The sequence below is a fragment of the Phyllostomus hastatus genome, unplaced genomic scaffold (assembly GCF_019186645.2).
Source record: "Phyllostomus hastatus isolate PE091 unplaced genomic scaffold, TTU_PhHast_1.1 phas_scaffold_317, whole genome shotgun sequence".
Taxonomy (NCBI): domain Eukaryota; kingdom Metazoa; phylum Chordata; class Mammalia; order Chiroptera; family Phyllostomidae; genus Phyllostomus; species Phyllostomus hastatus.
The window spans coordinates 11,887,251-11,915,204 of record NW_025334023.1 but is presented as its reverse complement, the minus strand read 5'-3'; the positions used below and the strand labels follow the sequence as shown (position 1 = coordinate 11,915,204).

Here is a 27,954-nt window from a genome sequence, read left to right as displayed (position 1 = left end):
TCTCCCCTAGCGAGGGGTATGGTTGTTCTCATAGGCACTAGGTCCTACAGACATCCTCAACGTGAGCCAAGTTCCCTTAATGGATGTGCTGGAAAGAGCTCAGTGTTACCAAATCAAGAATGTAATTTGAGCTGTGACGACAGGAAGCAAATTGATCATTTTGGCTCACATTCCTGAATCTGAAGCAGTCCTTCCCCATCAGGGAGGGGTTTCTAATATGATGCAGGTAAATTCCCAAATGTTCCTGGATGTGGAGTCCCTAATTTAGATTTGCTTGCTATTAAGCCCTTGAACATATTTTGAAATGCTCAATGGAAAGTAGGATGAGATTCTAGTATGTTATTGCATGCACAATCCTTATTGATATTTTTTTCCCTTTCCAAATTGGGGTGGGGTGAACATCTCTAATTTCTTGCAAGTTTCTAATTGGGACAAAGAAAAGGAACACAGAGCATTCCCAGGATCTCTTAGAACAGTTGGTCTGCTAAAGATTGCTGAGATACTAGTTCAGAGTATAGACTTCGAAAACTTTGTTTCCTAAGCAAATGCAGAAAATAGAGTAAAAATCAATTTTTGAAATAAAAATTAAGTACCATGGTTAAGTCTGTTTCTATACCTAATCTAAACTAAGTAAAATGGAAAAGAAATAGAATTAACTGGGTTCTCTTAAATTCTTTATTGATCTGCCTGTAATGTAGGCCAGACAGAAACATATACCCATACTATGCTGTTAATAATTGCTGTTACTAAATGTTAAATGGTGCTAGGAGTGGACAGGTGTGACATTTCATTAGGAGGTGAGAGGGAAGGAGAAGAACAGAAATTAGATAGCAGTAGCATAAAAAGAAAAATAGTTTTTTGCTAGAGTGTCCCAGTTTCTTCTTTCTTCATTGTTTTATATTTCTTTTTAAATAAAGTAATTTTGTCTTTTTTAACCCTTCTTTTTACGTAAACCAAATATATTCAAGTTTTACATGCTAAGTGGATTTTTAATGTTTTTACAGCTTTATTGAAGGATAATTGACATTCAGTAAACTTCATATATTTAGCATGTGTAATTTGATCAGTTTTGATGTATGTCATCACCTGTAGACCCATTACCACAATCAAGACAATGAATGATCTATTATCACTTAAAGTTTCCTTGTGCCCTTTGGTAAACCTTCTCTCCTCTTACCCTGTCACCAGTCAACGACTGAGATGCTTTTTGTTGGCATAGATTTGTTTATATTTTGTAGAATTTTATATAAATAGAGTCATATGACATCTGCTCTTTTTTGTCTGGCTTATTAAACTGATTGATTCGGCTTGATTATTTTGGGATTCATTCATACTTGTGCCGATACCAGTTGTTCATTTCTTTTTATTGCTGAGTAGTACTTCACTGGACAAATGTAACTCAATTTGTATATTCATCTGTTGATGGACATTTGTTCTCTTCCACAAGTTTTTTGTTGTTATAAATAAGACTGTCTTGAAATTTCCATATAATCATTAAATGAACACATGCTTTCATTTATCTTGGGTAAATGCCTAGGAGTGGAATTGCTGGATCATGTTGTAGATATAGTGAAACTTTTTAAGAAACTGCCAAATTTTTCCAAAGTGATCACATTATTTTACATTTACATTTTTACATATTTTTCTATCACTTGCTGGACATTTTTCTGAGATCAGTTGGTAATAGGAACATACCTACTTCCTCAAAGTGGGCAACGATGCAGAGGCCAGATGCTGCTTGTTTGAGAGATTTTAGGAAATCTGAAGCATGAGCCAAGACTGGTCATTTGTATGGGAAAGCCACTAGGAATGGCTTGTGTGGGCCCACAAGTTGGGTGGGGAGAGTCTCATGAAATCACCAGGGTAGTTCAAATAGTGTGAGCCATGTTCATGGAGACTCAGATGTAGCATTTGTCTGCCAGCTCTGTGAGGGGAGGGTTCAGTGCCTCCCCCTATGTCCCTGACACCTTTTAAGCTGCTGCCCTAGCACTGGAGCTTAGAGCGAGTAAGTCAGAGTAAGTTTATGTGGGGGCCATTTAAGAGGAACTGCCTGGGACTCCAGGAGCCCTTCATGGCAACAAAGCCACAAACTTTGTTGGTGTTTACAGCCAGAAGTTAAGGGGACTTCTGTTCCAGCACTGGCATCCTGAACTAGGGTTTCTGGTCTGGGCCTGGGACCCCTGGCTCCTCAGGGAAAACCTCAGAAGCTAAGATATCCCTCCCAGTTTTTAACTTCCACACCAGTGTATGAAACCAGCCTGTTCCCTCTCTCCACCCCTCCTACCAGTCTTGATGTAGCTTCTCTAAATTTTTAGTTGTAAGACCTCTGTTCAACTAGATTTCAGGTGGTTCTGAATAATTGTTGTTCTGTAGTTCAGTTGTGATTTTGATGTGGCCGTGGGAAATTCTGAGTACCACATTTACATACGCCACCATCTTGACAAAAAGGTTTCCTAATTTCTAGTCAGACATTGGTTGGCGTTCAGACTGTGCTGCATAGTTCATTGGCCTCCAGCAAGTTACTTAATTTCTCTGAGTCTATTTATGTATATACTGGAGCCACCTCCTACAATTCTCTGAAGATTTAAGATAACTAGTTGTGTTCATTTCATATTAAAAATTTGATAAACTTTATCTCTGATAAGCACATTAACCACACAAAACATAGTATTCATACACAAACCTCAAATATCTGTTTGTAACTTTACTTCAACAATTTTTTAGCCCTCATCATTTCATTGAGCTTATCATTTTTTTTTTCTGGGTCTTACCTCACTCCTAGAATACATCCTTTTTACCCAGCTTAAATTCCATGGAAATTCATTATAACCACTTCCATGGCCTAGATTCTCAATTTTCTTGTCCTTTTAAAACTCTGTTCATTGCTTTCACAGATTTCACCATTCATTAAGGACACCATGTATTAAGTAGATAACTATAAATGTCAAAATGCTCAAGCATTGGTCTTTGAGCTTTTTCACTATCTCATGACTCTCAATACCATTTATATTCTGATATCTTTGTAACTTGTATTTCCAGCAGGTTACTTGATATCTGCATTCAGATGTCTAAAAGATATCTCAGAGTTAACATGTCTAAAACTGAAATTTTTATTTTTCCTGAAAAATCTGCTCTATCCATGCCCTGTATTTCAGATAGTCAGAAGTTCAGCTTTCTAGCTGCTCTTACTACCAGCTTGCAGGCATCCTTGCCTCTTCTCTTTCTCTCATACCCCACAGCCACTATCTTCAAAATACGTCCAGAATCTAACTGCTGTTTTTTTTATTTCCATGTTTTGTCCAAGTTACTGTTACCTTTACACTTAGTAATTGCAATAGTTTTTTTAAAAAACTGTTTTCTCTGCTTTCAGCCTTGACCCACTCTACTTCAAATTTTCAAGACCACAGCAAGAGTGATCTTATTAAAACATCAGTCATATCATGATGTTACTACCCTGAAATTGCCTTCTACCTCATTCACAGCAAAATCCAAGAGCCCACAACAGCTATGAGGCCTAGAAAATCTGCTTTCCATCTTTCCCCTTCACTCCTCTATCTGTCTGACCTCATTCTGGACCATCTTTCTCCTCACTCTGCTTTAACCACAGTGACTCATTAATGTTATCAAACCAGTCCTAGGTCCCTTCTTAAGGCCTTTACATAGAATATTCTTTCCTCAGATACCCTTCTGGCTTACTCTCATTTCCTTACAATATTTACTTTAGTTACTTTTTATTGAGATTTATCTTAATCAACTTATCAAAAAATGTAATCACTTTCTACACTTTTTGTATTTCATTTACTTGTTTTATTTTTTCTTTAGCATGTATCAATATTTAATGAACTGTATATGAATATAATTAACATGTATATCCCATTATAATCTTTCTTATTATCTCTTACCTACACTAAAATGTAAGCTCCAAAAGTTAGGGATTGTTGTCTGTTTAGTTCATTATTTTATCCCATTGCTTAGAAAACATGACTGGAGAATAGTAACATTCAAGTAAGTGTTGAACAAATGGATGAAAGGAGGGAGGATTTTTTTTTATCATACTGCTTACCAGACATACATACTCCTACCTCTTCTGGGATTATTGCAATTTGAACACATTTAAATGTTAACACACCATCACTACTTCTGTTTTTTTTATATGGATGTGAAAACCCTCAAGGTATAGATTAAAATCCCTAGAATACACTGAAGTAGAAAATATCAAATAATTTGCAACAGCACTTCCTTTTTCATTTTTTGTTATCAACACTATTACAGGTGTCCCCCCTTTCCCCTTACCCTTTCCCCCTCTCCACCCAGCCTCCCCATCCCTGGCCTTCACCACTTGGCTGTGTGCCCATGGGCTTTGTGCGTATGCGTGTATGTTCTTTGGCTAATCTCTCCCAGTCCCCACGCCACCCCTCTGAGATGTGTCATCTTCCATGTTCCATGACAGCGAGTCTCTAGTTTTATTTTGTTTGAGAATTTTTCCATGTCTGTTGATGTATGCCCTTTTTGAAGCAGTGTCTATTCAAATCATTCGCCTTTAAAAAAAAATTGGATTGTTTGTCTTCCTGGTGTTAAGTTGTACAATTTCTTTATATATTTTGGAAATTAACCCCTTATCAGATGTATCATTGGCAAATATGTTCTCCCATACAGTAGGTTCTCTTTCATTTTGTTAATAGTTTCCTTTATTGTGCAGAAGCTTTTTAGTTTGATATAGTCCCATTTGTTTATTTTTCCTGTGTTTCTATCCCCCCTTATTTTTAAAATCATCTGCTTTAGAAGAGTTTAGAAAGAAAATTTAGAACCCTCACCTGGAAACCACTGACCATGAAAAAGAATCAGCAGGGTTAAAAAATGATTGAATTACATATATAAAATAGATAATTTTCAGTTTGATAAATATTGTGAAAAGTAATATACTATGCTAACAGAATGAATCAGGGTGAATCTAGTCTAGGGTGTCAAGAAAGAATGTTTCTTATACCACTCTTTGCCCTTTTTTCCTACCACCATTACACTAATTGAGACTCTATTATCTCTGTGAGCATCATTATTCTCCCAAATCCCAGCTCTGACCATATTCACCATGACTAAGCATTGACTGGCATTTGTCTGACTACAGTATGCCTGTAGCACTTTCATCCTGATTTTCCACTATTCCTCAAACACATCTCATGATTTCCAACATTTTTACTTTTATTTGTGCTGTTTCCTCTGGTACATAAATGTACTTTTTGTTTTGACCGGTTTTCTAAGGTCCAACTCCAATTTTCTGGCTTGTAGAAGGCCCACCTTTCCCACTCCACCCATGGGCACTACCTGAGGGCTAAGTAGCGCTACCTGAACTCATGGCACTTGCCTCTTCTTCATTTCACCTATTTTTATTTCACCATAAGACATTACATGTTATTTCTCATATTGTTACACTATGACTAAAAGGTAAGGTATTAAAGACCAGACAAGTTTTGAAAATTGAGAAGTGAATGAGAGGGAACCAGGATTAAAGCCTAGTGTCTTCTAAGAGAATATGGGCTTGGATAAATTACTTAATTTCTTAGATGTAGTTTCTTAATTTATAAAAAGAAGATATTATCTGACTCAAAGACTTTTTGAAATGATTAAATGAGATGGGAATATTTTCCAAAGTGTGGTATACTTAAGCTGGTATGTGAGAAATATTGAAAATAAATAATTTGTAACTAGAATATAAAACATTAATTCTCTTTTCAATTAAACTTTAAACATTATTTCTCATTTTTATTTCACTTTTTAATTGTATTAACGTGATTCTTTTTTCAATATATTTCAAATAAGAGTGTTCTATTTTAATCTATTTTACTGTATTTCATTGTATGTACTTATTTGTGGATAATGAGCCTTATTTTTGTTGATTCTGGTAATAAATTCTCCTTTAAATTAAACGTATTTCAAAAGTGAGTCCAGTTTAAAATAACCTAAATAAACAACAAAGAGTTAGTAGGTAAATAAATACTGAGATAAGGTATATTAAGTAGCTTAGTGGGCAAATTTTTATCTTAAAGACAAAATACTTTCATTTTAGATGCTTAAGGTAACATATTTTATATAAAGTGGTAACCTACCAAGTCGCCTCCTCCCTTTTCCCTCTATTTAGCCGTGAAGGACAATATTACACTTTCTTTAAACTGTATATATTCTTTAAGATAAAGAGAGGTTGCAGTCAATATCAGGAAGATTTTCAGCAACACTATCTGTTAAAGACATTTGTGCTGAGGATTTCAACAGCTGTTGTTTCTGTTTTATGTGGGTGGCAGGAAGACAAATGAATGGTTTCAATATAACCACTGATGTGTCTTATTTTTAAGGAAGTAAAGGAGGGAGTTTATTTATTTACTTATAAGTATGGCCTTATTTATACAATTTTGTAAAAGATATCCTGTATCTGTCTGTGGAAGTGGGGGAATGACAAGGTGAAACAATTAACAGCTGGTATACCACGAATCAACAAGTCTCATTAGTCCACCTTTTAAATCATTGTTTTTCAAAGCATTTAGAACCTTCCTTACAATGACTTTGATTTATCTCTTTTAGTATGAGGGTGAATATGAGGTACAAATATAAATAGAGGGTAATACTAAATGCTTAATGTGTCCATATAGTGCTGCCTTTTTTTTCTCCCAGGAATATGAAGCAGTTTAATTCAAGTGATGAGCTCATTCATTTGGTCATTCATTCAGCAAATAACTATTATACTATTCAAATGTTTTCTAAGTGCGTACCATGTGCAAAAGACTATGTAGATCTCTGAGGATACAAAAATAAATAAGGCATATGAATTTTCTTGAATTGTCATTTAGAGGGAAACATTTGAGTTCAAGGTAATTACAAACATGTATTAACAACTAAACCTGAGATATGTACAAAGTACAACAGGAAGTATTACTTTTAGTGCAATAGAACAAATTGACTCTGTCTAGAGGGATCAGGATAGGTTTCACAGAGAATTATTGAGCCAAGTCTCAAAAAATGTGTAAGAATTTCTCACAAGTAAATGACAGAGAGCAGGAAGTAAATGGAAGGTTAGGACTGAAGGCAGAGTAAATAGCATGCTCAAAGACACAAGCCAGGGAAACCGAATACTTTTGTAAAGACCCAGAAGATAATATGGCAAGACTACAACTTCATCAAAAATTGGCAATTGGACTTAAAAGATACCGTATTTTTTGGACTATAAGACACACTCCCCCCCACAAATGTGGGAGGAATAATATTTGTTAATGCTGCTGTTGAGTTCTGTTTACATTTATATTGGTGAAATATTATGTTATTTATGTTATTAAATATTTTACCACATTTTTTGCTTCAAACTTTTTTCTCTATTTTCCTCCTTTAAAACCTAGGTGCGTCTTGTGGTCTGAAAAATACAGTAATTGTTTTACCCATCAATTCTTGGGCCATGATGTCATAGACTAATAGATTACTTGAGTTTAAGGGTAAATTTTAAAATTGATTTTATAACCCAACACATAGAGGTAAGACAACTGGTAAAAATAAAAATAAAGCTGAGTATTGACTCCCAAATTAGCACACCCCCTCTATGGATAGAAATAATGCTGATGTTGAAATAGCTAGGATACTGGACAATCTAACTGAATTATAATTGATGAGAAAGTCCCCATGCTAAGGGCTCAGGTTAAATGTGTTGTTTAAATGTTTGTGTTTGTGGCATGCTTTGCCAAGGCATGTAAATTTGAAGAAATTCAATTGAATCCTCTGTAACAAAATTATTCAACTATGCTTCCTTTAGCATCGAGTAGCTATTTCAGGAAAACTATGTTTACTGCTTTTTTTTTTTTACTCCCAAGTCAATGTGCTTGCATGTTTCATTAGATACCCATTCTTTCTTGGCTTCTGGCATGATATCCTACTTTGCTCCTTGCCTGTATCCACAAAGCTCTGCATTCCTTCGATAGCCCGTTGCCTTATCAGTTTACACCCTCAGCTGTAGCATACTCTAATTGTAAGCCTGTGGGCAAATCACAGCATGTGGATCCAGAATTACTAGTGGTTTGGGATCAGTTTGAGTTTTTTTTTTTATTTTGAAAGATTTTTAGAAAAAAGAGAGGCTCTGAGAAGACTTTCAATTTTTTTTAAAAAATTCAGAAAGTTTAAGAAAATATTAATCTGTTTCTCAGAAGAGACATATTTGAAACCAAAATCTTTAAATTTATGAAAGATTTTTACCAGTTATTTTAACTAATTTTGAAAGAGAAGGTAGGATTTAACCATCCTCACCTTAACAGTGAGGATGGTTAAATGCAAACATAAAGAGAGTTTTAAAAAGCATTCTTTACTCCTTCATAATAGTAAACACACATTTTCTCTCTGAATTGTTGTACTTTTGTCTTCTCTGAAGATTAGAGGATGAATAAATATATAAAAGCCATTTTTATTGTACCCATAACATATGCCAGGTATAGGTCTAAATAGTTTACGTGTATTACCTTATTTGATACTTATAATCAACACAATGGTTTCCATTATTACCCCATTTTATACACTTGGCATTACTTGTCAGAGGTGGCAAATGTGGTAGTCATCTACTTTACTAGTAACTTTAGGTAATTAATTATTATATGATAGTAACTTTCAAATAGTGTTTTAATTAGGTGACTTCACAGAATCTTTTGCATGAAACATTTTACAATAAATCATTATCAGAAATGCTAATAATCAAATATTAAAACCTCATGTGCAGGCCAATCACATTCTCCAGTTTGTTTTTGGGTTAATGCCAGTTTGACTTGGTTGAATTTGTGCAAAATGGCTGCCAGTGCAGTGAGTTCCTGAGCTGACTATGGTATCCCAGGGGTATGTGGCACTCAATAAGGGCCCATGAGATAAGAATGTGAGACTTTGATGCTCTTACAGAGCAAGACAGTTGACCTTAGAGTCATCCAAGGAAGAAAAATGAAACTGAAATACCTGCATAGAACCCAATAGTTAAAAGTGTGCTCATTTAATGAAAGAGCTTCTAAAAAAATTCATTTATTATACCAAAAAAACAATAAGAAAGCATGTTTTTATTATGAGTGGAAAAGCAAAATAAAAAGTATATTTAACCCTTTTGTGTGGAAAGAATAGCACTAAACCAAATATTAATCACAAAATGGCTTCTGAACTAGTGAAATCTTCTGGCAACTAGCAGATGTGCAGAATTATTCTGTACCCACAGTTGCACAACTTCTGGTCCCTGGGACTCCCACAGAAAGCAGTATCTTATTAAAGGAGATTTCAGAGTAAAAATGTGCAATGACTTCCAGGATCAGCATGATTGGACTTCCAAGAAAACTAGGTAACATGCATACCAGATAAACACTACAAAGTAAATGTTTTAAATTAAAAATATAATACAGGATGGAATAAAAATCTGAATAAAGAACAGAACACTGTGATAAAAGACGGGGTAGATTTAAAAAAGAGATATATAGAATCTTTAGAAATTAAAAAATATAATAATTTAAAATGAATACTTCTTAGATAGGTAAACAGTAGATTAAAACTTAAAATAAAATAATAATTGGATCTGAGGATATAACCATGAAAACAGCAAACACAGAAAAAAGAATAATAGGAGATATATGAAGCAATAGGATACATAAAATGAAATGGTACAGGAAAACTATAATATGATTTTAGAAGGAAACAATAGAGAGAATGAGGGAGAAGAATATTAGAAAAGATAATGAGTTTTTTATAACTCATCAGATTAAAGAATGATAGTGAATTCCAAGCAGAATTTTAGAAAAAAAATATTGTATTGAAAATGCAGTTAAACAACTAAAAAAAAAATCTTCAAACAAACCTAGAAAAGAGGCTTCCTTACACTGTAGCAATTTGATTGGCAGCAGACATCTTATCATAAAAATACATAGATACCAGAAGACGTTGTGAGATATCTTCAAAGTGCTGAGGGAAAATAATTGTCACTCTAAAATCTCTGTTTATCTATGCTATCCTTCAAACTCTAAGATGAGTGTAGACAGTTCAGGAAATATATTAAAAGGTCATCACAGATTTTTGAAGAAGTAAGTATTAAAATACTTTGATAAAGAAGACATTTAGAAGGATTGGACTGCTAAAAATAATGAGAAAATAAATTGAAAGCATGTGGAGTTAGTTTTAGTAACCTTTAATTGTAAAAAAATAACTAATAATGATGATAACAATCAGATTTGGTGAGGAATAGAACTACTATAAGATATAATAGTAGGTATGGGGAAATATACTCTATAATACATAGTACTAAAATACTAAAAAATAGTAAATGGATTGTTGGGCATATAATATATAACTTTATAAAGATTTAGTTGAAGAGATAGACCAAATGAGATGGGTATCAACATTTATTATAAAGCATAGTAATCAATATAATGTAGTATTGACACATGTAAATAAAAATAGAACAATCACACAAGAACCCAGAACAATTATATGCATACTCATATGATCTGGACATATGGATTAGGAACATTACAAGTCAGAAAGGAAAAGAAATAACATTTTTATCTAGTAGCAGAAAAAAGGAAGGAAGGAAGAAGGAGGGGAGCAGGGGAGGAAGGAAGGGAGGGAGGAAGACAACTGCCATACATCCATATACATGGGGACAAATAAATTCCCATTGCCCACAATACACTTTTTAATTGAAAATCTATTTGTGAAAGGAAATAATTAAATTGTTTAGGAGAAATATATAAGATAATGCATTTATAAACTTGGAATAGAGAAAACTTTTAAGATACAAAACTGTACATATATAGAGAGAAAATGTTGATAAATTTCAGTACATTTAAATTTTTCTGAGGACTCTAATAACATGCAATGATTTTAAAGGACAAGTCAAAGTTAGGAACAGATATTTTCAGCATATGTAAAAAATACAGAATTAATGTATAGAATATATAAAATACTTTTATAAATCAATAAGAAAAGTACAACCTAATTTTTATTTATTTTATTTTTATTTTTAACATTTTATTAAATTCATTGAGGTGACATTGGTTAATTAGATTATATAGGTTTCAACTATACATACCCATGATACACTATCTGTACATTGCATTGTGTGCTCACTATCCAAAGTCAAATTATCTTCCATCACCCTATATTTGACCCCTTTTACCCTTTACTACTCCCCCATGCTTCCCTCTGGTAACCACCATACTACTGTCTTTGTCTATGAGTTTCAGTTTTATGCATACGTCTATCTGTAAGTGAGTCAGTTTGTACACATTGGTTTTGATATATACATATAAAGTTATAGTGACCATTTTTCTATCGTCCATGCAGATAGAACATGCAGAGAGATTTAGCCATTACTTTGACTTTTATACACATTCACACTAATTATTGAACTTTTTATAGATAACATTTATTATTGGGCTTGCAGAATATAGAAAGCACTCCCCCAAAAAAAACAGTAATTTTATTCCTGAGCTTTCACTTAATTTTTACATATCTGTTATATGCCATTCTACATTAAAATTTATTTCTTTATACACCTGTGTTCCCAACTATCTAGGACTTCCTGAGAGGAGGGAATGTATCTTATTCATTTTGGGGTTCCCAGTGTTTGATGTAAAGTAAATAATCAGTACATTTTTGTGAAGAAGTATTGCTCCCTTTTTAATCATACAAGTAAAATATAAATATATTATCATTGTAGAAGTCTCAAATGATACACAATATATGGAGCAAAACTAACAAATTTTTATATTTCCTTTCCTCTACCCTCTACAGAAGTAACTAACATCAATATCTTGGCATTCCTTTGAACTGAAGTTAAATGTTATGTTTATATATATTTTTAGTAATACTATCTACTATAGCATATATCCTACGCCTGCTATTTTAATAATGCATTAATACCAGATGTTAACCAAAGGGCAATATACATATCAGATAAGCAAACAAATCAAACAAATGTTTGAATGTTTATTAGTTTTGTACATTAGCTTGTTTATGTTTCAAACATGTACTTTCTTTGGTGTATATTAAACACCTGACTTAGATAGTTTTTCAAGGTAGTAGGTATTGGTTTCTCAGGTTTAATGTTTAGTCTGTTTATATAATTATCTATGATATGTCTAGATGATTTTAAAAAGAAAATCATTCATGTGCTAGGTAGAAAATGTAATGCTATAATACTTAATAGCTTCATTTAAACATTGCACTTACCTTGAGAATTCAGAGGAGGCTCACACGGTGTGAGTGTTGAGGCATGAACCCAAAGCTGCTTAAAAGGATTAATGTTGCATCTCAAACTCAGCTGTACTATAAGGCTTCTGTCATATGAGAGGTATTAAAAATGAAATGACAAAGGAAAAGGTCTGTCCAGGTATTGATGATATACAGATGGAAAGCATCTGAAAAACTAGTTTTCCTTACATGGCGTAACTGCAAAAGTTGTTCATCTCAATCAGGAGAGCGATGGTTAGAGACCATTAGGATTTATGATGGCAGCTGCCCCCCTTTGGAGCAGGAACATCTGTGCAGAAACCCTGGGGAAAACATTGCATAGCTATGGCAACTGCATTGTTTCATTAAATTGTGTCCATCTTTCAAAAATCTTTTACAACTGCAAATTTGTGGATATGCTTCTATTGACTCTTCTAGTCTTTAAAGTTTGTGGATTTTCCTTTGTCGTAGACACATTCAGCAAATATATTCTGAATATCAACATCATGCTAAACATTCGCAGAACATAAACATGGGCCCTGACTATAAATGTCCTACTCTGCACTGCCTTTTCTACCTCCAATTCCCTATTTAAGGAACAACAGTTGTTATTGTTATTTTTAAGCTGGCAGTCCAATTTATTTTCTTCAAAACTCCATCCCGTAAAAGTTTTACAAAGGCTCTGGGTCAGGTGTGTGAAGAAGGTCATTAAAGTTTTAATATAAAAGTAAAGCCAACCAACAAAATGATCAAACATCAAAGATCTCTCCAGGCCCCAGTTTTAGTGACCCAGGAAATCTTAACTTATGAAGAAAGTGCAAAAATTATTTTATGATCTGGCAGCCCCATAGGAGTAAATTAACATTCTTTGATTCCCCCTTTCATATCAGTAGTTTGAAAGCTCAACATTTTTTTCCTCACCTTTTTATTGTGTGATTCCATCTTAAAATGTTAAAAACAGAATTTTTCTTACTCATTAATTTAGGAAGAATTGCTCCCTTTCTTTTCATCTACTTTCTGTTAACTGAATAGTCTTTCAACTACAACTAGGTTTAAACAGACTTGTATGCAGAAATAATGAATACTTTCAGCATCTCGGCAATATTAAGGTAAGCTGTGGTCCTGCTGAGTGGACGTTTGAAAACTAAGCAGGACTATTTACTTATTTATTTATTTATTGGATTTCCGTGGCATTTTCCAAAAAGTACAGGGTGATATGGAGAATTTCAGGGGTTGTCTAAGAGTGTCAAAAGGAAATGAAAGAAAGTGGAATTCGTAGAAGTGGAAGCACAGGGCAACTACAGCTAGAGCTGATGGCGAAACCAAACCCTAGGTGGCAGCTAGGCATATTGCAGAGGTAGAAGGATCTGGACTGCCCCCAGGGTGCCACTGTGGGCTTCTCAGGACACTGAGTCATTTTACCAGAGTCTGTGTCCCTGGTGAGAACCAGACGAATCTCTGTTCAGTACTCACGTGTAGAGTCATAAGCCCGATTATAAACTCATGGGGCAGGAAGGGGCCTTAAAACTCATCTGCCCAGTTCTCTTAATTTACAGATGAGGCAAATCAAACTCAAAACAAGGAAACAAGTTAGAAGCAGGGTCAAGGTTAGAACCCAGACCATTCTTTCTTTCAGCAAACACACTCTGACTCTTTCTAAGCACTCTTCTAGGCACCACGGTTACCTTAGTGATGAACAGTGACATGCGTTCTGACCACCATTGTCCTATCCCATACCGCCTACTAACCTACTGCCTGTGAGGATATGGGATATACCTTTTAAAACAGCATGCTGTTGACTGAAGACCCAAACCTCTTTGGGGGTAAACCTCAAAAATTTGTGGATATGCTTCTATTGACTCTTCTAGTCAATAGAAGGGACATAGAGTGAGAGAAGGGAGTTCCAGTCCAAGTATCTGTAAGTATGTTGACATTCTTTGGGCATTTCTTTCAGGTCAGCTAGAAAACATATACTGGATTGAGTTTTGTTTGAATGTCACTGGAAGGAATATTTTCCAGTAATGTTTTTTCTCTAGTATTCTGGGTAAAGGCTTAAATGCTCTCACTGGACAAAACACTTAATCCTTAAAATTGACTTTACCTGTTAAACACCTCACAGTCTAAACCCTAATATGATAACTGAAATTGAAAGCACCTACTGGTAAAATCAAACATGAAAACTCTGCAAAGGAACACCATGTAAGAGCTGACATAAATCACAAATTTGCCTTCCCAAAAGCAGTATTACAGTCCTACATATAACACACTGGCTATCGCTGCAAGCAGACTCAAAGGTTTGTTTGTTTGTTTGTTTGTTTGTTTTGAGAGTAGATTGCTCTATGTTAGTTCAAACATAAATTTACTCTCCTCCCCATTCCCTAGTCCCCATGCTGAAAACCTGTGTTCATAAAAGAGACCCCAGCTGCTTTAGAGATAGAACCAGTGAGTTAAAAAACTTGGGGACCTTTATTCAGGCACTTGAGAGTACACTTCATCCCACTCACTTTGTCATCTGTCCTGGGCCAGTCTCCAAAATGTAAAGTGTTACTCTGGTAAGCTATGGGTAAGGCTGGCTGAGCAGAGATGACTTTCCCTGGACCAAATGGAGTTGAGGAGAGGGTAAGGACGGCACTCCTCTGTTTCCAGCCACCTTATCAGTCTGATATTCTCACATTCTCGGAGGATCAGAGCAGGATACAGGCTCCAAGGACACCTGTTTGTGGCCACAGGGCCAGGTTTGTGGTGGCCCTGCCTCTCCCCTGTGCCTGGCGGCTCCTGTTTTGGCAGATTTACCTAGGAGGTTGTATGTGGGTCTCTCTTTACGACGCCACTGTCGCCAGTACATACTGTCAGGAGAGAGGGAAGCCAAGCAAGGAGTGTAACTGCGGGAGGTGAGCCTCCTCCCGGACGAGTTGACTGCGGCTTCCCTTCCTCCAGACACACATGGAGTTTTGGTGGTGACGGTGCCGAAGAACTGCACACAGATACTTAGCTGCCTGGTTGTGTGAGCTGGCTGGGAAAGCAGCGCCCGCCCGCCTCTCGGAGCTCCTGCTGGCAGGATGTAAATGTACCTGCAGACTGGCCAAACAGGACCGCCTTTCCCCCAACCCCTCCCTCCTCCCACCCTCTCCCTCCGCTAACCAGCATGAGAGGGACTGAGAAAGCAACAGCCTGCAAGTGACAGCTCCCGCCCGATTCCGTTTGTCTCTGAGCCGAGGTGGGAAATTGTGCAGCAGCTTCATTGTGAATTTCTGCCATTGGCATCGCTATGTTTGCCTCTATCTGGTATGCCAAGAAGCTGGGTCGCAGGTTCGTGCACAACGCCAGGAAGGCGAAATCTGAAAAGGTATGGAGCAAGTGGGGATGAAGATTACCTTTCCTATTTGCCAGCTGCCCTCTCTGGACTGCTAGTCTGAGCACAGACGCAGTCTTGATTACCTTGGGGTGAGAGCTTGCCTCTCACTGGGAATATAGTCCATGCCACTTCCAGAAGGGACGACTTTTGGAGCCTAGCTACTTAGGAGGGGAGCATACAGGGTTAAGTAGAATCATTAGCTATTCTAAATAATACGTGGTGGTATCACCAATTGAGACAGTGTCTCCACAGAGACTTAATTTTCCTTTAAATGACATAGGGTGAAAGCACGTGAACAGCTGCAATTTTTGCTTCTTTGGGGAGCTCTCTAGTAAACTTGTTGCTGTACTGCATTATTTTTATTACTACAGTCTTTGATTCTGAAGGGGCATGATAAATCCCTGAGCATCTCTCTGGTACTTGTGTCTCAGTCTGTGTCCTAGGAGCACATATTGGGGACTCTCAGTAACATTGACCAGATCCCACAGGGGTGTCTGATATTTTTTCAAATCAGCAAAGCCATCATTTATAAAGTGTATACAATGAGCAAGAATTGTATTTGTAAACGGATAGTCATGGGCACTTAGAGGATGGCTCTGTGTTTCTTTTATTCAGCATGACTAGTTGTTTCAAGAAAACCTCCTATGTAGATTTACCTCCTTAGTTATCATTCTCTAAGAAATTAAAATGGCCTATATCCTAAGATGCATTATAAGCTTGTATTTCTAATGTGTCCTCTGGTTGTGGAGCACTGGCCAAACTGTCATATTTAGGTAATCTGAATCCAGTTTGAAAGGGTTCAAATTGGGGAAATGTTGGGGAAATTTCCAAAGGTAACAAAATTTTGTGAAATGGAGATTTTTCATATTACTCAAAGGATGCAATCTTCGGTCCAGTGTCCTTTCTGCCTTACATTTACTTGTGAGGTTGATCCAGAGATGGCTTTGTTGGCCTGTGGCACAGTCCTCCCTCTCCACTGCGAAGGAAGGTCCCTTCAATTTAACTTGCTATTTGTTTCTTCAGAGTAGGAATGTTGATAACATGAATAAGAATCCAGTGATAAACCAAGATACAATTGTTTGTAGTGTGAAAAGAGAAAACGTCACTGGAGTTCGGGCTTCAGGGTTGTAACCTTTTAGAATATCCAGAACTGAAGATTGTAGAATGATGGCAAACTTGTTATTTAATGACATTTTGGTGGGAGAGGGGGAGGCAAGAGTGGGGTAGAATTGATCCCTTTTCTATTCTGTGTATCACAGGCAAAAAGACTGCAAACCTAATTGTCATGTACCAGCACCATTTATACTGAACAGTTGGGTTTTGATGTTTTTTTATTGTTTGTTTGTTTTTTTTGGGGGGTTTGTTTTTTTCATGGGTTTTATTTTTTATTTTATTTTATTTTTTTTGCTTCTCAAGTAATTTTTAAGAAAACAGACTTGTAAGTAGGTTTCTTATTGGAGCAAATATTTTGAAAAACTGCCTTCTTCCTCTGAAAATTATAGGTTGTATGGGCTGTCAGGGACCACAAATGACTCTGAAAGCCACTGGGAGATAATGCCTTATGCCACATTAATATGCAAAGAGAAGTTGAATCTCCTAGTGACACTTAATTCGGGCCTGGGCCTGAATGTGGAGAAAAGCAGCCCATGAAATTTAGTGTATAGAACCTAAAAGGATGTTGATCTGACAAAGTAACACAGGTTTCTATCTCTTAAGTATAGGAAGAAGCTAGTAAGGGGACTCTGGTATTTCCCTTTCATTTCTGTGAGGGGTAATGCTTAGGACAGGGAAGAGGAAGAAACCACTGTGGGGATAAGGGTTTTAAATTCTTTATTTATCTTACAGAGTAGGGAAACCAACATTAGAGAACTGAAGTGTTGCTCCTTGAATGATAAAAAAAAAATTAAAAATGATTATTTCTAATGCCCTTGTACTAGCCAGGAGAGCTAAGAGGAGTTAATTTTGAGTACCAGGTGATGATAACTAAGAAGAAAAGGGCATCTCGTTTTTTTCATTTTTTCCCCATGGAAATTGTGTTCACAGAACTCCTGGAATAATTTAAAAGGTGTGCTGCCTTGAACAATGAAGGCCCTCCATCAGTGCTTGGTGAATGCAAATAGTTGATTTATTCTGTGTACCTAATTTTATCACATGACTTATTTAAGCCAACTATTGTGAATTACTGTTTGTATAATGAGCTCAGTAATATACTTTAACTGAGAAGACAGTTAAGAAATGATATGAAAAGCTGAATAAATGTATATAAAGTGTCACTATAACAGCAGAGATCACATAATTGCAAAAACAGAGAGGGTATAAAGTGCTACTGACTATAGGTTGCCATGCTTATTGTAGAATGAAGGAAGATGAATAAAATAAGATTATTATTGAGTTTTATTTAGAAAATGACTAGTATATTTAAATGCAAAAGAACTATTGATAGAGTAACAGCATATTTTAGCTTTGGGGGGTATAAATCTGTATCACAGATAGTAATTGTGATTTAGTTTTAGTGTGCTCTGTAAATTTCAGCTTCTCCTTGCAATAGGTAGCATAGTTCATTTCTTCCTACTCTAATAAAACAACCTGCATCCATAATAGCTCATCAGTCCCATTTTAGCATTCAGAAATGGTCTGGGAAGTATATTCCTCAAGGCTGGGGTTAATTGAAAAGCTAATTGGGAATGTGCAAGCCTAAATGCCATCCCTAAACATGCAGTATGCCTTATTCATGGTTGCCTGGTCTACTGTTTACTTCATCTGATGCCAACAGAATTAAATAGAAGCGTGGGATATAATAATAATCACAAAAATAATAATGTTAACAGTAGTCCCTGTTCTCACACATTATGCATCACTTACTTTATGCATAGAGTTTCATTTAATCTTCATGGCAATCCTCTGATGTAGAAATTGTTTTTCTTAAATCCCAGAGGAATAGTAGCTAGCCCAAGGTCACAGAATTGTTAGTATCAGTGCTGGAATTTGAACTTGAGTTTATCATTCTAAAAATGACTCCTTGAGTCTCTAGCATTCTCGTCAATCCTCCTATCATGTATTGGTCTTGTGATAACATGGTTTACCATTCATTCTTGTCCTCCTCTTTTTATATTAAAATCTAAATTTATGAGGTTTATGGAATCAAAGTTACTGATCCTGTAACTCAACCTTTTTATTTCAGATAAGACTATGTCTAAACCATTTTGAATAGACATTTGTCTGTCCTATTATTTAAGAATTTACACTATTTGTCCCGTTTAGTTGGATTAGTATAACAAGCTATCATCTTGGCACCTATTATTTCTTTTAAATAGCTAGTAATTGTCATATCATCATAAACTAAACATTGACATTTGTACTCATTGCTTATCCTATGGAAACTAAAGATGTCTTTGATGGAAAAGGACCTAAATGCTTTTCAATTGTAGATGCACTCCCTTTTTGAGTCAAAGATACCAGGTGATTCACAATGTTGTTTTTCCAAAAAGGAAAAGCAAAAGGCTCTTTGTTATTCTTTCAATAAAAAGACAGTTTTTGCCTACCAACAAATCCTGTGAACAAAATTATTTTAAATGTAATAGTATGAGTCAAGAAAACCTGGCTGGAATAGAATATCTTCATTCAAATAATTATTCTTTGTTTATTTGACCCTGTATAGTAAAGTTAGTGTCTTTCTACAATACCCTTTTGTCACATCTCAACCAAACTGCTTAGTTTAGTCAATCTCAAGATTGTATTACTGTAAACGGGCAGCTGAAGAAGCTTTATAATAAATTGAAGTGCAATTTCTGTTGGCATAATAATATACAAAAGTTTAAAGACATCGTGAACCTTTACTTCCCTATCAGCATTGTTTTCATTTGTTTTTGTATATATGTATGTATGTACCTATCTATCTATCTATCATCTTTTAAACATGCACCCTGAGAAGTGAATGCATGATGCATTAAAACAGACTGGCATCAATATCCATTACCTAATAGACACACCTATGTATGAACTTGGCAGTGATATATAACATGTGAGTGTTGTAACTGAACCCAAACATCCTGAAATTAGGCCACTTTAAAGAATTTTTTAAAAACCAACATATTGGTTCAAGGCTCCTCCCATCTAAACCAAACATATTAATTTAACATAAACTAAAGTGAAGGATGATCTAGAAATGCATTTTCTGGCAGTATAGCCAATGAGAGAATAATGTCCTAGGTAATCCTGATATAACATTAAGAGCATCTAGCTTAAGGTGAGGGCTCACAGGAAAGGAATTAAATTAGTTCTGATCTTTGCTATCCAGCCTAAAGTCAATCCTATGGCTACTCTAGGTCTCAGTTTTTCTGATTCCTCAAATGGACATAACACCTATGCTTCAGTAAAACCCCAAAGTCCTCCAAATGCAGTCCAACCTGGCCTGCAAGGCCCATCAAGAAATGGCTTCTGCTTTCCTTCTGTCTTCAAACCTTGTCCTTCTTCCATGGATACTCTAAATCTATTCTAAACTGCTTTCAAATCCCTGAATGGTCCATGCATCTTTCAGCTTCTAGGATTTTGCTTATACTGTGTGGCTGACAATCAAATCACAGGCTAGTCGTACCCCTCACCTATTGCACTCCCTGTTTAGGTAACATTGCCCTCACCCAGAAACCCTCCCAGACCTGGACAAGCCCAGGAGCCATCTTCATTGGCATCCTGAGTAGTTATACATATGTTGAAATTATTTTTTATTTCTCTGTATTTCTAATTAGAATGGATTCTCTAAAAGTAAGATTGTTTAATCTTGCTCACTAAATTCCTAGATCTTAAGGATTGCCTGCAACATGCTTGTCTCCTGTACCCTATTTCATTGACTCTATGTTGTCATCAGTTGCAAGATTGAATACATTATTTCATGTATTACTAAAAAAAAATTGTCAATAGAACTATAACATGTTGTCAACTGCAGGACACATCTTGATTTTAGAGATGTTAAAATGTTAAAAAAAGTACATTTTTTAAATTGATGAAGTATGGCATAGCTGAAAAAATAATGCATGGCTTTATTTTAAGGATAAAATGAGTTAATATAAATAAAATGTTTAAAGGTTTACACACTTGATATCAAATTACTTTTATTACTTTGCAAATCATATTATTAGTTGACATCGGGTAATATAGTAGATTACCTAAAATACATCATACATTTATCCTTGCTAACCAGACTCAACTGGCATTGTATGTCCTATTCTAGATTTAGAGAGGTAAATGAATAGAGGGAAAATGAAACTGAAGGTTATAAAAGAAACAGATTAAAAGCAATAAACAGGAGCCATTTAGATTGCAGAAGAGAGAGCATAAGAAGCCTACTGGATTCTCACTATATATTTGTGTGTCTAAACAACAACAATAATAGCAGTTAACTTTCAGTGAATTCTTTCTGTGAGACAAGAACTGTGCTAATGCAAAAAGTTCTAGTGAGATTATTACTATTATTATTAGTTTTTACAGCAGAAACACATCACCAGTAAGTAGCTGGGATAAAACACCACGTCTGACTCTAAAGCACAAGCTCTTAACTGGTAAATAATACTCCATGTGTGTGTGTGTGTGTGTGTGTGTGTGTGTGTAGATGTACTCACATACTTACAGAGTACTCGATATTATTTAATACTATACACTGTGTATTATACTGTATACATGATATGTGTTTACCATGAATTAGATGTCACATTTATTTTTCCCTATGAAAGATACACTTAAAATAAATTTAAATGAAAAATCTGAATTTAGCTTAGAGATAAGAAGAAACATCCTGATGTTAAAGACTCTCCACTCCTCAGTGAATGATAGAATCTTCCTTTGTCTATTTCTGCCTCCTGGCAGATTGAAGAGTAGCCTACCCTAGAGATAGGGAAGGGTACATTGCCCCCTCAGGTTCCATTCTCAGAACCTTCTGAGTCTTGGAGCATGTTGGTTGTTGTGAGCAGCAGCATGACTCAGCACCAGTGTCTGTCTAGCTGTGGTGACACAGGGGACAAGTGTTTGTCCATGCTGAATACAGCCCTGCAGTTCTTCCCTGTCATTTGGCAAGTGATTCGCGTAGGAAAATGGACAGTAACACCTGTTCTGAGGTTGCCACACTGCTGTCCACCCTGGCAAAGAACAAGGCACAGCTGCTAGCAAGACAGGGAGAGAGACAAAGGGAAAGGACAGGATCAGAGAAGTGGCCAAAATGAAGGAAGTGGGGAGAGTAGGCTAGAGAGGAAGAGAACAGGTTCCAAAAATACTATAGAATTGTTATGAATGATAGTAATGCCTATTTATTGACAAGTTTACTTAAGCACTATGCATGTACTTCACGTGTATCATCTCATTTAATCCTCACTACAAACTCCCAAGGTAATCCATGATTAGCCCTTGTTTTATAGATGAAAAAGCTGAGGTATAAGATATTATAGAGCTTACCCAAAGTCATAAGTAGAAGAGCCAGCATTCAGAGATAGGTCTGGCCAAATCCAGAAACTATCACCCTAACTACTCAGACCATGCACTCTTAAACTTTTCTTGGGTTGGGTGAGCCAGTGATGCGGAGAAGAGATAGACCAACACAACAGATGTCTTCTCTAATTGTCTTTATCTCTGTTGAGTAATTGTTTGGCTGATTTCTCATTGGAGGTCCTCCAGAAATCAGACATCCAGGTAGCCTACTTTCAGACCACTTTACAGAGCTTTAGTTGCAAAATGTTTTTTTGTTTTGTTTTGTTTTATCCTCAATATACCTTTAGAATAGTCTTCCTCTAGCTGGTATTCCATGGCACTGTACTGAGTGATGAAGATGGAAGGGGCAACTTTTCCATCCAGCAAGATTAGCTCAATCATGACAATTATTGTAAAGATAAAATTGATAATCAGATAATGTACACTTCTCATTTGCATATGTATTATATTTATGGGGTTAGTAGAGAAATCATTTCATTTAAGATAAGACCTTATAATTGCTAATAATTTCATCAGTCTTATTTCTCCAAATAAATTATTAAATCATCACTTAGATTGTTAAATCACTATAAATTCTATCCAATTCAGTCAACACATAGTAGGTCCTAAATAAATCCTGGTGGAATGATTGACTTGGATGGAGTACTCTGGGCTGTATAGGAATAAAGACTGGTTTAAAGACTGGACAGAGGTCAGTAGGCCTGTGTGTTAGCTGGGAGTGTTTCAACAAGCCTGCCACCTTGGCTAAGCATCTTAACCTCTCTGGGCCTGAGCTTTTCATCTGAAATCAGAATCCTTTCATTCTAACAGTATCTGATTCTAATTCTGTTCCACTCTAAGACTGAGGAATCCTTAAAGGGAAAGATTTGATCTTATTCTTCCTTGTGTTCCCAACACCTAGCATGATGCTTAGCAAAAAGCAAAAACAAAAAACAAGCAAAAAATTAAGAAAATTTATGTGAAATGAATATATACAAAAGGCCTGGAATTTAAGCATGAGTAAGAAGAATATAATGGAGAACCTATCTACTTTCCAAGTGAGAGCATGATATGAGACATTCAGGACTTTTCCTTCTTTACTGACTTCATTCTTTGAAGAAAGAAGGAATCTGAAGCATTTTCTAACCTGGGGTTGGAAGCTCTAGTTGTCATTCTTTCTCACTCTCTATGTCACTAACTGATGGGAAACAGACCATGGCCACCTGAATACCAGAGATCTCTTCAACCACCAGTCATGATACATCAAACTATCACATTTTCAGCTGTTTTTGTCCTATATGCCAAAAGATTACAAGCATGTGCTGGAGCATGCATGCTTACTTATTGTTCCTTCTTAATCTGAAAATTCTAGTTAAGTATAGGAAGGATTCTCATCCCATCTGTTACAGACTAAACTGTGCCCTCTCCTCAAGATTCATATATTGAAGGCCAGGCCCTCAGTTGTATGTGGACAGGTGGAAACAAGGTATTGAAGAGATAATTAAGGTTAAATGAGATCATAGTAGTGAAGTTCTAATCTGGTAAGATTGGGGGCCTTATAAGAGGAAAAGAGATCTCTCTCTTTCTCTCTGTCATGTGAGGAAATCCAGGAACATGAACATCTGCAAGCCAGAAAGAGAGCTCTTGCCAGAAATCAAGCCCTGCCAAAACCTTTGCCTTGGGTTGCCTAGCCTCCAGAACTGTGAGGAAATAAAATTATGTTGTTTAGACCACCAGTCCATGGTATTTTGTTATGGCAGCCCAAGCAAACTAATACACAATGGTGCCATGATTGCTATATATGGTGATGCTCAATGGGGAATGATTTTCTAGAGCTCAGGGTCAGGGCATCATTGTTAGAGAGAAATACTTGACAGTTATGTGTTCTTTTTTACCCTAAGCATGTAAGTTCCAACAAACATCCAGTCTCTGCAGGATCAATGCCATCTGCTTTTATGAGGAACAAGGAGGGGTTATTAAAATTGGTAATAAGAAAAGAGGGAAGAGGTAGAGGGTAAAGGGAAGGAATTAGCTGTTTTGTTCCTTTTTTTGGAGAAGCACTGTACTTGTCTTCATATTCCAAAGAGAAGTGAATGCCAACTATTCCCTCAGCAAACTTGCTAAAGTATGAAAATAAAATAAAACTTATCAAATACTATTCTTCCCATCCATACCCACTTGTTTCTCTAGGTCACTCTGATTTACAAACAGAATTGGTTTGCTTTCCATACCTTTCACTCCATATTGACTGTAGGAGAATATTTCTGCTATGTGGAGGGCTTCTGATTTTCACGAGTTTGCAGCTTGGTATGATACAGTGAACACTGTACAAGGCAAGAAGTCAGTGTCCATGGTGTCCACTCCCATAGCAGCATCAAACTATTTCATTTAACAGGAGAAAGTTTGGTGATTCCCTAGCACAAGAAGGGTAAATGTTGATAAGCCATAGGTGAGGAAAAAGTTATAGGAAGGTGGTACTTGGAAAAGTTTGAGAGAATAAGAAAAGTATTTTTCGTTCTCCTTCTCTGAATATGATTTTAGCCTAGGATTTCTTTTGCTTTGTTTTCTAAGCTCTCCTTTATTGACCACTTTCCTCCATATGTTCCATAAATCCTCTTGTTGGCACACCCAAGAGCAACAGTATGGAAGAAAAAAACTACAGACTGGAGTTCAAATTTGACTCAATATCTTATCAGTCGGGTGACCTTGAGCAAATAACTGTATCTCCCTAATTGTTATTGTTCTCATATAATAAAAATAGTGAGAACCATCCTTGAATATTTTTAATCCAGTTAAAAACTGTATGTACAGTAGTACATTATCAGGTCCATTGTAAAACACATGTTCCTCCCTTCCTTCCTTCCTTCCTTCCTTCCTTCCTTCCTTCCTTCCCTCCTTCCTTCCTTCCTAGTTTTTTATTCTAAGTTTTTTATTTCCTTTTTAATAAATCTTAGATCATTCTTATGAGAAGTTTGCCCCATCCTCTGCCTTTCCCACACCTCTGTTCTCTTAAAACACACCATGCAATTTTTATGGGAGAGTTATTATGTTTGGTGAACATGAGTCAAGGCACATTACTTCTCATTTAAAGTGAAGCAGTATATACTGAATGACTCAAGGCACTTATTCCCACCTGATGAATGTATCACATCACCTGTGTAGCTCTATTTAGGTCCTGGGGGGGTGAGGAAAGGGAGACAAACAGCTCCATGCAATGTTACATTCAACTTTTGAACCAAAAAGAATCTTCCTTTTATAAATAATAGTAATTTATTGAGTCCTAACTATGGGCGAGCCACTATTCTAAGACTTTTACATGTTCTAATTCAGCTAATCTTCACAACAGTTCTATGGGATAAATAATATTAACATTTTTACAGATGAGGCACAGAAAGTCCATTAATGTGCCCAGAGATACACAATTAGCATGTTATAAAGCCAGGATTTGAACCCAGGCACCGGGATCTGAACCCACATTCTTAAACACAGTGCTGTGATATTTCCCATGTCTTTCTGGATGAACAAACTGTATGTCCAGGAAACATGAGGTTTGGGAACTTTCCTGCCCAGTATCAGTTGTTGGCAGCCAAACTTTGGAGATGTGAACTCAGATCTTTCAAATACCAGTTGATCCATTCTGACAGGAGCTCTCCACACCCCATTGAGATGGATGTGTTTAATTTATTTCCCATGGTCAAATCTCAAGGAGTTTCAGTTACTACTCTTGTTGTCAGAGATAAACAGTAGCTGATAGGTTTCTTCTATTTCACAAAATGTGTTACTGGTTGTATTCATATTTTGAGTGGTGGTATTAATAATCTATGATGATTTTCAGTAAATAATTGATCCAAAGTCACTGTGACTTCTGACCCCTGTTTCCATTAAAAAGAAAGAAAGAAAGAAATCACCCAACAGGATGGCACTGGGAAAACAATTCCACACCAATGGTTGCTTTAATTGCTACTTTGGATGTTCCTGCTGTGAACTGAATGGAGCCACTTTGGGTCTATTTCTTAGAAATAACCATTTTTATTACTTCTGCTCTAGGATGAATACTTTTGAGATCTTTAGAGGCAAATATCTTCACTAATCTGCTTCTGTTTTTTGTTTCATTCCATAAGTAATCCTTTTTATTGTCATCACAGTTTTTAATGTTCTCAGATTTAATTTATAGAAGGTTTGGGACATTATAGGACATTTTGCCTCTTGCTCTCTTCGCATATAACATTCTGTTAATTCCCCAAGTGTAACATTTTGAACATCATGTTTAATTCAAATATGATCCATTATTTTATTAAAGTTGTTTTTACCATTGCATGTCTCTACAATTTTCAAGGGCTTTATGGCAATGTTTTATGTGATACAGAAGTAAGAATGTCTTTCAGTATCAGTCATTTCTCCAGTAGTTTGAGGAAAACAGGATGAAATGTAGCGTAATGAAATGGTGCCTGCTGGCATTTATGAACTACACTATGCCTTTATAAAACAAATCTAAACACTTTTCAGATTTATATATGCTTTTTGTCTTTTAGTTTCTTACTATTCACCTGTCTGATTGTCCTGAGCAATTTTGCAGCCATATTTTCTCCATGTTTCCAGGTTAACTACTGGCTAGCCCCCAGAACATAAATTCAAGTAAAATCTGTGGCCTTTTAAGTCAATCAACAAGTCAACCTTATTTAACCATTGGCATTTAACAAAGACTTACTTGTACACAACTACTAATACTACTACGCTGAGATTTATGTAGGGTGCAGAAATGATCAACCATGATCCCTATGCTGGGGAAGTTCATATATAATTTAGGAAGAATAAAATAAAACATGTGAGTACAATTAAAGTAAACTCTTAGGTGTGCTTTAGCAGTATAAATAATACTTTTATTTCTTCTGTGTTGCCTAATCCTCTGTGCTTTTTTGCTGAATTTTAGCATTCTAGACCTAGGTGATCATGCCTGATTGCAATCCACCTGGCATGTCTCCCATACACGGAGTCCTGCTTTCTAAGTTTAGAATAAACACACCTGGTGTCATAGTGCTCTGAGGTAGCACATGTAGACATGCATAATGTCCTTCTAGGAAAAGACACCATAAATTAAATAAGCTATTTTAATACTTCTTTTATGAGGTATTGAAACAGAAGAACATAATTTATGAATCCAGACGTCTTGGGTTCAAATCCCAACACTGCCGATTTCTAGCTGTGGGATTTTGAGCGAGTTATTTAAACTTTTTGTGCTTCAGTTTTCTCACCTACAAAGTGAAAATAAAAGTACCTCTCTCATAGGGTTGCTATGAGGACTGAGTGAGGAAATATTTGTGATGTAAGAGGCATTCATTTGTGCTTTTAATAAATACAATGGGACAGATTTAAAAAAGAGAGATTTTTGGGTCAGTGCAATTCTGTGGACCTTCTCAAATGAGTGGCCAGTTCTTCCATCTGAGGCAGTTCTTCTACTTCGAACTGCTTCATAACCATATGCTCCACATCAGCATGGATGGACAAGCAAAACTCTGCCCCAGGACAACAGCCCTGATCTTGACTGAGGGGTGCTTTTGGAAGGTGACTTTTGTCTGCAACCCTGATCTGAGCGGCCGATTTCACCAGAAATGCTAGGATTACTGCCATTACATTGTTGAGTCATTAATTTAAAAAGCAACTACCCAAAAGTGTCTGCCTTGATATCTACCCGAGAGAACATCCTCTGAGGAGGTCGGGCAAGGGCCTCTAATTAGTATAATAAACTTCTGTCTTCCCAAAGCACCAGCTCTGCTTTTGGAAAGGAATCAATATCCATCCTCACTATTTGTTGCTCAGTGTTATACATACTTCCATGTGTTTCTGTGCTCTTAGGGTCTGTTCAGTGAATGTGAGAACACTCAAATACCCGAAGGTGGCTTAGTTTTGCATTTCTAATTAACATTCTA

The 27,954-nt window shown here is 36.1% G+C and overlaps 1 protein-coding gene across 6 annotated transcripts in view; it reads left to right on the top strand.

Annotated features, from left to right (window-relative positions):
* Positions 1 to 27,954, top strand: part of DLG2 (discs large MAGUK scaffold protein 2) — a 1,902,487-nt gene that overhangs the window by 1,004,976 nt on the left and 869,557 nt on the right. For 2 of the 6 annotated variants that reach the window (XM_045817843.1, XM_045817840.1), the window contains exon 1: positions 15,223 to 15,565. The exons of the other annotated variants lie outside the window; for them this stretch is intronic. In XM_045817843.1, coding sequence (XP_045673799.1) covers positions 15,488 to 15,565 — 78 coding nt within the window. In that variant the 5' untranslated portion in view covers positions 15,223 to 15,487. Of the gene's footprint in view, positions 1 to 15,222; positions 15,566 to 27,954 lie in introns of those variants that run through there. 6 annotated transcript variants of the gene reach the window in all.